The 13795-nt window shown below is 38.2% G+C and overlaps 1 protein-coding gene across 1 annotated transcript in view; it reads right to left on the minus strand.

The window, feature by feature from the left end:
• IVNS1ABP (influenza virus NS1A binding protein) overlaps window positions 1-13044 on the minus strand; it is a gene marked incomplete in the record, with an annotated part of 24798 nt that extends 11754 nt beyond the window's left edge. Inside the window, 4 exon segments of the mRNA XM_072420107.1 lie at window positions 1253-1422; window positions 1700-1824; window positions 3516-3597; window positions 12888-13044. Coding sequence (XP_072276208.1) covers window positions 1253-1422; window positions 1700-1810 — 281 coding nt within the window.
• Between the last annotated feature and the right edge of the window lie 751 nt (window positions 13045-13795).

Raw genomic sequence — 13795 nt, forward strand, 5'->3', positions numbered from 1 at the left:
AGATATATATTTCCAACAAGGCTTCCCAAAGTGAGTCTATGCCCAGACCATTATTACCAACGTATTAACATATTCTGAACAAACAATAAAAACAATCCCTCACTCATTTCCCTAGGAATCAAAGAGGATTTTCAGGGCCTGTTTACCTGGATGGTTAGTAGGAGGTGCACCGCCTGCCAGATGTTAATTTATAAATACACCATGCAACCCATCACTGAACTAATGAGTGTGTTTATAATGCTACCTGAAAATTCTGATAACTGGTTGTCTACTCAACCTACTGCCTGAATAAACTGCCTGTCAATTTCTGGAACAAAAGGCAACATGGTTGGAGGTCATCCACGTGAACAATCCCTCAAAAGGGAGCTACTGCAGTTTTGTGCACTTCTTGAAAAGCTGTCAGCTATTAAATGTAAACAAAATTAACAACTAAACTGGTACAGACTTATGTGATCTTCAAGAAAGCATAACTAAGGCTGCATACACACGTGCAATAATTGTCATGGAAAGGATTTTTCACAATTCTTTCCAACAACAAAAGATTGCACGATGCATGAACAAGTTCTGCTCTATGCAGAGAGGAGGACGGAGCGACACCCCACTGTGCTCTCTCCCCTACACTTCCATTATGATCATTCGTGGCTCCACCAGGACAGACAAGCGCTGTGCACACAATAGATTCTCGTCCGGTATCAGCCCTGAGGCGATTATCGGACGAGAATCAACTGACGTGTGTACGTAGCCTTAACAATAGAAGCGCCTAGGGAAGAGTAAGTGATAGCTTTTTTAAAACCACTTTTATTGCATGTTCACAATATAAATAAATTTATGTGTACAGTCAGGTGCACAATAAGGGGTTCCCACACATTAGGTTCATTCACAGATCATAGTTTACTTTAGTGCATCAAATATTTCTAAACGGAAAAAGGAAATCATCAACCAGTCAATGTGATTTTGATTCTTTCTTATTAACAGGCTTGACTCCATAAAACACAAAAAAAAAAAACAACAAATTTTTCGTACAAGCTGCCTCAAGGTAAAAGGGATCTCAAGATACCCTAGGGAAGTTTGGGTCCATGTATAAAGTGTTAAATTTTATATGTAATCATTTTTCAGGAACTTATATTTACTTGATTTTTTCATATGTCTCCCTTTCCTACAGAACAAAAAAAAACATACTACAAGCTAAACCTCCCTTTCCAGAACTATGGTAAAAACGAAAGACAGCAAATACATGAAATAGATTACTTACTGTGAAGAGTATGCATAGTTTAACAGAACTTCTACTGCGTCTGGATTCAAGTCATCAAATTTAACATGAGACATTCCATGAGACTCATTGTCATTATTGAAAATTTCAAATAAGTACGGACTACAGCATGCAAGAACTGCCCTGTGAGCCAACATTTCATGGCCACAAACCTCGAAAAAGGTAAACAGAAAAGCATTAGAAAATGCAAACATTGGAAACGTTACAAATCAAAGATAGATTATACCCGGTTTCAGAGATGCTACAATATATTTAGCCCCGTTTAGTTGCCTGTTAGAGTATTTACCAATTACCAGACGTACTCTTAGACTGAAGAATACAACATTTAAAACAAGGAGAAGTGTTTGCTGTGTAGCCCACAGCCTATTAGATAAAGGCATTTTGCAAGTCCATAACATTTCAACATGCATGAATATGTAAAACAATTACCTGAAGTTTGACATCACAGAACTGTCCACTTTTCCTCAAAGCATTTAGTTTGGCAACGGATGACTCTATAAACTGTTCATCCTCAAAACTAAGAAACCCATTGGGAACCATTTTTCTGTATGTAGCTATAAAGAACCAAAATATAAAAAAAAAGTATCTAAATGAGAAATATTGCAAACAAAATCAGTGCATTACCTAAAGGATGACACCATTTCGGATTTAACTTATCAGTGTAAAAATACTAATATAATATATTACTAGTTAAACACAGGGAGCTGCAGTATAATGCATCATCAGATGGTAAACTCTGGATCAGATAAATACCAGCAAACAGTGTTGTGGAGGTCTATGGGTGAGGTGCGTTTTAAAGGAAGCCCCTTTAAAATAATGGGGGCCCCAGATGTGCATCCCTTCACCCCAAATAATGAGTACAGGGAAACAGACATTCCATGAAAGGTTTAAATGAGCTCTAAAATTACAAGAAAACAGGTTAGAGAAAAAAATTCTATACTATTTCTTTTTTTAACTAACGATTACTCCACTCAGATTATGTGAAGAGAGGTTGCCTAAATGTAACTTCAGCTAGCCTATCACTGCCAGATTATTTTAGCTGCCATTTAATTCAACTATTCTTACGAACAACAATTGCCTTGATGTAAAGTTGATCTTTCAGTTTGTTGTCTGTACAACCCAGCTGCATACTCATTCTGGTCCAGTGATTCAGAAGATAGGCAGAGGATCAGAACACCAAACGGGCAATCTGTATTTTTTAACAAACAATTAAGAAATGGCAGCTTACATAACTTTTTTATAAAAAAAAAAGCTCTAGGTAGGTCGATTAAAAGATTTTTTTTAATTTTTTTTTCCTATTAAAAGATTAATCTTTTACTTTCCATGTTTGGCACAGTAAACATGAAATCATTTCTGATGTCAGTAGTTCCTTATTCTATAAAGTGTCTCTAAGCAAACATTTCTCTAGAAAACAAAAATTCTAATTTCTCAAGATTTCAGTTCCTGTCTATTTGATGTCGAGCTTTCCACAGCAACAAAGTTATAATTAAGGAACGCACTGTGGCCAAACATCAGTTTATGGAACAAGGGTTCAAGGAATGGCACCAGATAGATTAGGTAATCTTTCATTGTAAGCTTTTATACACACACGAGACGATTGTGGCCCGAGAAAAACAGTTGTAATGGTCTCAGGCAAATAAACATTTGTACATCTGTTCCCTGGCCATGTGGGCACAAGCATTGTACTCTCCTATGGAGGACTTTACAAAACTTGACACTACTGTGTGTACAATGCTTGTTGATTCTCCTGTCACTTGAAAGTATCAAAAAGATCATTACCAGCGGCAGAAATCAGACTTCTGTAAAGGGCTTTATTCCCCTTTCTCTGCTCAGCTTATTTTAGCCTAAATGTATGCAGCACACCAGATTGGCTCCTAGCATTAACCCTCTTTTGTAAACCCTAGTGCTGCTGTCACTTTGATATAAAAAAACAATATCAACTGTATCCTAAACAGTTATAAGTGCCCCTAAACTCCAATGACTTCAATAGAAGGCAGGGAATACACTGCAGGACTACAAATGAGATTTTACCTACCATCTGCCCTGCCTGACTATTCAAATGAGTGACGTCCACATCGTACCTGGCTTAGGCCTTCAGATAAAACAAATTCTAAATGCCCCATTTCAAAGATTCTGTTGCCTATGAACTTTTGCTTTATGATCATACAATTTATACTGACTTCCTGGTTCACATTTCCAGACAGCCAGATTATCACAATTTATAAAAAAAAAAAATCACACTTACCAATTCTAGAGCAAAGAGTTGTTAGTGCATGAAAAGCTTGCTTGCTTGAAATGTTAACTTCCAACAGACCACAGATATTTACCTGCAAACGAAAGAAAATAGTAAATATAGTAACAAAAACATATGTGAAAAGAACTGTTCATTTTTCCCTATAGAACAGCCCATATGCATCAGCAACTTTTAGCCATGAGCTCACTAGTTCATTTTTCTCAGCTGCTTCCTGTTCTTCTCCCTGGATAACTGTGCTGGAGATGGGTAACTGCTAGCTCAGGTTTGTTTACACAGATACAAAGAAGGGGATGAGGTATGCCAGACCCGTTTAATTACTGAAAACTGACGGAGAGGAATAGATCCAATTCTGGCACTCCACCACGTTTACTCCCTGCACAAACTGCTGTACCATGAATGTGGTACCAAGACTATATAATGCCTTGTGCAATGCCTCACTGCATATATACTTCTCTTACTTAATGATCTTCAAAATTTATACTCTGGAGAAAATAAATTAGAATTATAAAGAAGACTTGTTAAATTTTTCAGTACATTTAGTTAATCCCAAATTATGGAATCAAGCTCTAACACTATAAAGACACAACAGGAAAGGTTTCCATATTCAGGGGGAAAATGTCTTTGGAGAGCCAACACCAAACATCACAATGGAAATTTTCACTTCACCATTTTCTGTTACCTTCTGTCTCAGCTAATAATGATCACCAGGGAATACCCCCAGTGAGGCCTCAGACAACCGAAATCTGACAAAATCTCTCTATGAGGAGCTGTTGTTCAGACCCACAAAGTGTGCTTGACTTCTGCTCCTCCAAAAAGTAAAGGTCTCTAATAGGACACTAGCAGAAAACAGGCTTTTCTCCTCATGATCTGGCAGGTTACTGAAATGGAACTAAAGTTCCACTTGAAAAATTTGGCAGTCAGGCAGGAGATTTTGCAGAAAGGGACAAGTGATGTATTCTTACCTGCCTGATCACTGTCCCAGGTGTGAAAATTGGTTGCCAGGATTCCTGAAAATTCCAGCCTTCCTTGCGGGTACTGATACTAAATGAACTCCCAGAGTTACATCATCCCAGCCCAGCCAAACAAGACGGCTGAAAATTGGGAGGGAACAGGGACAGGCGACTATTTACTGGGTTTAGTCATTAAGACTTTGCACACCTTTTGTTTCATGCATCTGGAACCTTGTGGATTTAAACTGAAAGTTTAGCTACGAATTAATGCAGAAAAGTATGTGGTAAAGTAGGAAAAAAAAAAAAAAAAAAAAGTTCACCCATGGAGTCATACACAGAACATAAAGCAGCCAAATTGTAACCCTTTCCTATTCTATTAAAACAAAATGGAAAAGAAAGAAACCTGCTTACCTACATGGTTGAAACCAGTAAGTTTTAATGACGGGAAAAAAGCCTTTTAAAGCAACTATTCTAGAAACATTAGTAAAAGGACAGGGCTCAACCTGTATCAACTAGTTTGTGCAACTGTGTAGAGATTAAATCTTTGTATACACTGATAATTTTCTATTAGGCACAGACCTGTGTTCAGGTTTAAAGCAGTGCCAAACCTATAATAATTCAACAAAAACACCTTCCTAGCAAGACACTGAGGCGGTTTACAGTGGTGTGAAGGTCACATACAACACGTCCAAGGACTAAATTATTAATTTATATGTATACCCCTATGAAGCTTAACAGGCTTAATATATATAAGTGTTTACATGTTTGCAGTGTGGAAGTGAAAAAATAGAAATATATAAAAAAAAGACAACTATATTACGATTGTTGCTATGCGGTATATATAAAAAACAGCATAGTGTACAAAGTGTCGTGAATGGCATGGTGCATATTAGGCAAAATATTGAAGCATGGAATACAGGTAGGTCTATAAATATTTAGACAGAGACAACTTTTTTCTAATTTTGGTTCTGTACATTACCACAATTAATTTTAAATGAAACAACTCAGATAGAGTTGAACTGCAGACTTTCAGCTTTAAATCCATGGGTTGAACAAAAAGATTTCATGAAAAAATGTGAGGAACTAATAAAGCCTTTATTTACTCAATTTGACTTAAAGGCTATTTCATAGGCTGGTGTGGGCAATTCGTCTGTTATGTCATTATCAATTAAGCAGATAAAAAGCCTGGAGCTGATTTGAGGCTCCATGCTTGTATGTGGAAGATTTTGCTGTGAACAGACAACATGCGGTCAAACAAGCCATCCTTAAGCTGCAAAAAACAGAAAAAACCCATCTGAGAAATTGCTACAATATTAGGAGTGGCAAAATCCAGTTTGGTACATCATGAGGAAGAAACAAAGTACTAGTGAACTCAGCAACGCCAAAAGACCTGGACGTCCATGGAAGACAACAGTGGTGGATGATCGCAGAATCATTTCCATGGTGAAGAGAAACCCCTTCACAACAGCCAACCAAGTGAACAACACTCTTCAGGAAGTAGGTGTATGGATATCCAAGTCTACCATAAAGAGAAGACTGCATGAAAGTAAATACAGAGGGTGCACTGCAAGGTGCAAGACACTCATAAGCCTCAAGATCAGAAAGGCTAGATTAGACTTTGCTCAAAAACATCTAAAAAAGCCAGCACAGTTCTGGAAAAACATTCTTTGGACAGATGAAACCAAGATCAACCTTTACCAGAATGATGGCAAGAAAAAAGTATGGAGAAGGCGTGGAACAGCTCATGATCCAAAGCATACCACATCATCTGTAAAACATGGCGGAGGCAGTGTGATGGCTTGGGCGTGCATGGCTGCCAGTGGCACTGGGACACTAGTGTTTATCCATGATGTGACACAGGACAGAAGCAGCCGAATTAATTCTGAGGTGTTCAGAGACATACTGTCTGCTCAAATGCAGTCACATTGATTGGGAGGCGTTTCATAATACAGATGGACAATGACCCAAAACATCCAGCCAAAGCAACTCAGGAGTTTATTAAAGCAAAGAAGTGGAATATTCTTGAAAGTCAGTCCCTTGATCTGAACCCTATTGAGCATGTATTTCACTTGTTGAAGACTAAACTTCGGACAGAAAGGCCCACAAACAAACAGCAACTGAAAGCCGCTGCAGTAACGGCCTGGCAGAGCATTAAAAAGGAGGAAACCCAGCATCTGGTGATGTCCATGAGTTCAAGACTACAGGCCGTCATTGCCAGCAAAGGGTTTCAACCAAGTATTAGAAATGAACATTTTCAGCTTTTTAATTTGTCCGATTACTTTCGAGCCCCTGAAATGAAGTGATTGTGTTAAAAAAAGGCTTTCGTTCCTCACATTTTTATGCAATCGTTTTGTTTAACCCACTGAATTAAAGCTGAAAGTGTGTAGTTCAACTGTATCTGAGTTGTTTTATTTAAAATTAATTGTGGTAATGCACAAAACCAAAATTAGAAAAAAAACGTGTCTCTGTCTAAACATTTATGGACCTTACTGTATATAATTCACAGAACGACTTATATTGTTTGGTGGCCCTGGAAACAAGTGCTTAGTATGGTAGTTGACTGGAATACATAATGTATGGAGCAATTTACACAATGTATTGCTGAACTTCATTCTGAACAGTGCACAGCACACTGTGTATTATTGGAGTACATTTCTTTGCAATGTGGTGCATTGGACTGCCTGCTCAAATAAACATGAACATGCAATGCACAGGTGTAGTGGGGTCAGGAGCTGTAATAGCCGAGTCTTAACCAAGGTTTTGACATTTGAGAGGCCAGATTATACAGTAAAGAACAACTTATTATAAATTCATCATACGTGATGTGTACTTTTGTTTACATTCAGAAACTTCTAATCAAAGCCATAGAAGATTTAACTTTAGATGTTTCTAGGTTTGAAGTAAGTGGAATTGACTATATAGTTGTCAGGAGACCAGATAGGCTGGGCCTGATTTATTAAAGCTCTCCAAGACTGGACGTTTTATCAGTGAGCATGGGTGATCCAGCAAACCTGGATAACATAGAGAAACATAGTAAAATGTTTGTTTTGGTCCACTGAAATTATTTTTCAGTTCAGTACACTGAGTTATTTCTAGACTGTGCTTTAAGAAAGTATGATAACAAAATAGAAAAAATTACAAAGAGGGTCTAACTAATAAAACACACATCTTTCATAATGAAAATTCTAGAGAAATGTTTATAACATTTGTATACAAGGTCATTTGTTCTGTTGACGTTACTCTTCATATCATATAACTTTCTCCATACAAACGAGATAAGAGATAACTAAAGCTGGGAATATTGCATGAAGTCTCATACAGACATCCGATGGACATTAGAGAAATGAACAAATGAGTGTTCAGCTCTCTAATGTCCATCAGGGAGGACAAGCAAACAGCAGCTCTGCTCCACAGGAGAGAAGAGTTGTTGTTAATCAATCTGCCATAGTGGATTGATGGACATGACTCACTGTTCAGCTTCCCGATTGCGCTTGTCTCGGGAAATTACTAACTGACATGTGCACATTGCTTTAGACTTCACTTTTAGCACAGGACTCGCAAATGCATTGTTTTCTGAAAGAATGTATAGTAGTTTAATACATATTTTCTTTACTTTATAGGTATAGTAAATATATGTTATCGGGCAAAAAATACATATTGGGTACGAAACATGGAACAAGAACATTACTCACTTTACCTACCTACCCTATATATCTGGTAGATTAGTAAACAGCTATTTCCCGGTAAAGCCCAGTATAGCTCCCACGAATACAAGAGAGGTAATATCTCTGGTTCCCTGCATAACATAACGCAACCCGTAAACCTGCTGCTTGCACTGGTAGGAAGGCTATCGATTCCCTACTCATTCAAGAGTGAAACTTGTGATTATCGAATATTTTCCCCGTTTTATGGGGAGGATTAAAACAAATAAAAACACATACAATCCCACAAAAAGAAATTTTTTTTTTGAAAGTAAACACTATATATTGAAATAGTGGCAGTGGCAATTTATGTCACTTAAACCACTGCTTATCAAAACTGAATTTTGAAGAAATATACAAATATTTTTAGTGTACACAAATAAACCCCAACATTATTTTTGTATGTATAAATGCAGGGACAGACACATGGTTGCAGATCAAAGAAAAGGTTTAGGAATTTTGGCCCTGCTTTGTATTAGACAGACAGCATATGTCGCACAAATCCTGGACCATGAATCAAGTTAAAGAAAGGCCAGAGAAAACTGGGTAAAGGTTTATTACTGGACGAAGCAGGGAGTTTATAGATGAAATCTAGAACACAAATCATTTTGGACATTTGTAAGGAGGTTTAATGAGGCATTTCAACAAAATAATTTACAGTCAGCAAATTAAAAAAAAAAAAATCAACAAAATGTAAACCATAGAAGCATCGGTAACCAAGCAAACAAACAGAGCCCCTGCTCAGACAGGGCTGATAACATTAGCAGGGATATCAGTACAGAGGAAACAGTATTGTCAGCTCACAAGAGGAAGTAAACAGTTTTCCAGTAGTGTTAACAGCAATTCTTCCAAATGTAGTTTATATCTTTTTTTCCATATTTTAATTTTACTTAAACACACATAAGATGCTTTGAACATAATGGTCTAGAACACTCAACAGTTACTGCATGGGGATATCTGTGTTAACCAGGAACTACTATTGTTTACTATCACCACATTACTGCAAAACACTCCTGAACAGTAAACACAGATAGGTAATAAAGGTCACCTTGCATTGACTTTGGTGTAAATACTGGAACTTGTAGTTTTTGTTTTGTTGATGCCCAATATGTTTTCCAATCACCACAAGCTAAACAAGTGCAAGGAAACTTAAAACATTTTAAAAAAGTGGCAAATATTTGTAGTTTACTATAACTACACATGTAGCAGCTTTGCAGCTATGGCTGGAATAAGACTGCGCTAAGGTTATGATCATGACATGTAAATTCAGACTCATTAGATCCAGGATATCACTACAAATTCCAGATCTAAAAATTAGATTGGAGTTCGGAGTGGGAAAATGTAAATGTGGACCTGAACCTAAAAAATGAAGATATGATCGGTTATAAAAAAAAACATCTAGAAATGATAAGTGTCTTAGCAGAACCCTGCACCTTTTTTATACAAAATCCTTTAAATAGGAAAAATTAATAGAATAATTTCTTATTGTTTTCTTTTTTTAATCACACCTTTGCCTGCAGCAGTGACAGCACCCAGGTTGAGGTTTGCAGATCTTGCTGCCATCACAGAGTTGATCAGTTTGTCACCACTTATGCAAGCAATTTTAACCTATTTAGTGTTCAGCGCTGCGTAATATGTTGGCATTATACAAATACTATTTAATATTAAGTGCTTGCAAGTGTTTTTTAAAAGGCTTTTGCAATTGCTTATAAACACCCATGCCTGTAAATGCCTTACAGATACCACCTGTTACTGCACCTGAGTACCTAGCAATTGCCAGTAGGCACCCACGGCATGTCCTCTTTAAACTACATTCCAGTGACTTTGGAATAAAAGAAAAAAATCTACATTTAGGCACAGATTAGAACAATATGTTGTTTTCAAAATCAATGGCTGGTTACTTTAGTTCTGTGCTGGATATATCAGATTTGATAGAGAAAGATGCAGAAAATATTTGCTGATCTATGATATTTTAAGGCTTAGTCTACACAGACTGTTTCCCCAGTGTTTAACCTGAGGCTTTAAAAGCCCATGTTTGAAATCCTCATGCATTACAATGGGTTAATCTACACCAGGACGTTTCCTTGAGGCACGTTTATGACATTATATTACGTGTTGTGCACAGATTGTCTCTACTCCTGCTAACCTGATTTAGACTGGGTCTACACGGACGATTTTTAAAACACATGTAAACGTTCCCACTGCGTTTTTTTGCACTTATTAGCGTTTTAAAGCTTGCCTTTATAACGCTGGAAAACGTCTATGCTGTGTTTTTCCCTGCGTTTTTAACGCATTTGCATTTTAACGCAGGAAAACATCCCATTGAAATAAATAAAAGCATTTTCCAGTGTTTTTAATTTTGTTAACCATTGCAAGCAACATTATAGAGCTCATAAACATGCCTCAAGGAAATGTCCTGGTGTAGATTAGCCCATTGGTATGCATGGGAATTTCAAACGGGCTTTAAAAGCCTCAGGTTAATCGCTGGGGAAAACGTCCGTGTAGACTAAGCCTTATCTCACTGCAGTCATATACTTTTATCTGAAAGCCCTTCTCAGTATACTTTAATTGAGGGTGACTTGGCTCCATCATGGAACAAAAATGGCCAATGACTGTTTTCTTATACCCCTGTGAATAATCTGCTCCTTATGGATGGTGGATTAAACCTCCCACAACCATAAACACATCAATGTTTGCCAAGTCACATTTTCATAGCAATATTTCATATGTACATGCATAATCAGTCATCAGCCTTTCTCACCATCTATACGCCAGAAGAACCCTTCAAAAAGTTTTTAAAACTCAAGGCACCAATTGTAAAAAAAAAAAATATATATATATATATATATATATATAGGCGGCCACAGGTAATTAAAGTGACCAGTACGTTACAGAAAGTTTTGAGAAAATAAAATGAACCTGGTATACATAGATTTCAACAGCTCCCTGCTCAATACACACAAAAAAAAATAAAAACCATGTTACCTTTATGAATAATCATGAAGCAAAAAAAAAATTGAAAGAAAAGAAACATGCAATTAAAAACATAGTATTTGCTTATACTAGTGATAAGTAAAGAAATTCCTTTCTGTATAAGTGACATTGAGAAAGGAATAAATGCCCTCTGGTATTGGTAATCAGCAGAAGAAGACTTCTTTCCTTATATTGGTGATCAGTGTAGATGATGAAGTTATAAACCCTTCTAGCAGAAGAACCTCTTTATTTTAGTGATCAGTGGAGAATTTCCCCTTTCAATAAGGATCAGCAGAGAAAACCCTTCTAATATTGGTGATCAGTGGAGAAGTTGCCTCTTTATTGGTGAGCTGTAACATTACTATCCAATGGATATCTATGAAAAATTTAGACCCTGATATTGGCTGGAAATCAATCTGCTGCTAAAAATTAACTTTGGGGAAAACATTATAACCTGTCCTTAGGATCTCTCCAGTAAACATTACTGGTAATGGATGGGGGGTGATAAATTAGAACGAATTGACCTTATTCCCTGGTTCTGAAATGTAAAGCGTGCCTAAACTCAGAATTTTCACTTTACATAAAAGGGTAGACAACCATTTTATGTAAGGTAATTTTTTTTTTTAAGTGCAACACCTTAAATTTAAAAAAAAAAAGGGTGCAGCACCACCCCATGTTTCTGGAACTCTTAGGCGACTGAGAATGAATGGGAGCGCAGAGCCTCCTGGGATGCTCTTGGCTGCTCCTTTTGATGAAAGGGCTCCTTCTGCCTATGCCCGAAATGCTCTAGCATGCGCAGAAGAAGCTCTTTCGTCAAAAGGGAAAAAAATTGCTGATCTCCACATGTGAAGTGAGATCAGCAAGTTCTTCCCCCCCCCCCATCTACATCACCAGATCTCGCGCCTGTGTCGTGTGACGTAGTAAGAGGAACCCAGAAAAAGAGGAGAAGATGGCAGCACCCGGTGCGCCGGCCCGAAGGCAGATGCCGGGACGACACGGGACCCGATGGAAGAAAATTCCGGACCGATTGACTGCTCTGCAGGATTGAAGGTGTTTTTTTTTGTTTTGCTTTGGTTGGGGTTTAAGTTTACTTCCTCTTTAAGCAGCCCCTGCGTCCTCTATACCCAGGCGGCCATTTAATATGTTAAGGGATGGCCTGAGAGCTTCTACCATCCCAATGAAGGAAAGGGAAGGCGCAGACACAATGGACTTTAACCCTTGCAGTGGAGAAGTCTCACAGAAACATTACTATTATATTATTACTATTATTTTATTATTATTATTATATTATTATTATTCTCTCTGACTCCAGCTTCCAGAAGCCCTGGAAACCTCTGACAAAAGGCATGCTGTGTGAGTTCCTCAGACATTTCCAGCCCTGGACAATTAATGGCTGCTATTCCTGTCAGCTGTACTTTGAATAAAACTTACACTACAAAGCTAGACCTCCCATGCAGAATCCAGTAATAAATGTAATGAGTGTCCTCCTGGTCACTAGCCGGTAATATGGCCCTGTTTAAACACGCCATGGAGGAAGTACGCAGGAACTCTGGCTGCCATTACAAACTTCTCCGGCGGCCACTATTCCCGGTTATTCGCACAGTTCAGTCAGACCTATTACCTGACACACATGGAGTTCTGTGGTTGCAGCCACCTCAGACTCTATGCATCGACCAAGCGGCCTCCAACAAAGCGTCACCTGCAGCCCTCTGCTCTCTAACACCCGCCATTCCGCTTACCTCAACTCCGCCGACTCTGACAGCCTTCAGCTATTGCTAGGCGACAACAAACAACTCGTGAAAATTCCACTTCATGGTCAGACGGCCTAAAGCGAGGCAAGAAAATAATGGCGCCACCGACTCACACAACACGCACACTACCTAATACACCGCGGCTGCCCAGCAACGATTGGCGTCACTGGCGCACCCATAGTGCGAGGCGATGATTGGAGACTGTGGGAGGTGACAGTCAGGAAAAAATGACAAATAGAGGCCTTCGTGTCCTCACAACGGAAGCCATTTTCTATAAGTCTTAGTGTTAATACTAAATGGCATGGTAAATGGCATGGTCTTTGGAAACATGGCGGACACAGGTCCTGTCTGTGGAGTCACATTCTCATACTGAATCTTGCTCTTGTGTTTGAATTGAGAAGCTGGTGTGATTGGTGGAAATGTCCAGCTGCCTGGCATTGTGTCTGCGTCATTGTATTCTAGTTGGCATGACGTGTGAGCGGCTGGCATTTCCACAGATTAGAGCTGATGTGGTGGCATTATCATAGAGTACATGTGTTCATACAACTCAGCTTGTGCCAAGCACAATACTTCCCAGAACAGAACCTATTTACATGCCCCATTCCATCACTCATAACAAGATGAATTTTATTTTGGAATACAGGCAGCCCCGAATTACATACGAGATAGGGACTGTAAGTTTGTTACATTACATTATTTTAATATATGCAATTAGGACAGATGTTTGTCTCAACAATATTGGGTAGTGTGGTGTCAGTTACTGTATAATATCCTCACTGTGAGCTAATCACAAACAAAGCAACAAAAAAAACTTTATGGATCCTAGACATTCATTAACTTCTGGAGCAAGCTGTGCTTTGATATGCAAAAAGAAACAACTGCAGAGTTTGTCTTGG

Source organism: Pyxicephalus adspersus, chromosome 8 (assembly GCF_032062135.1).
Source record: "Pyxicephalus adspersus chromosome 8, UCB_Pads_2.0, whole genome shotgun sequence".
Taxonomy (NCBI): Eukaryota; Metazoa; Chordata; class Amphibia; order Anura; family Pyxicephalidae; genus Pyxicephalus; species Pyxicephalus adspersus.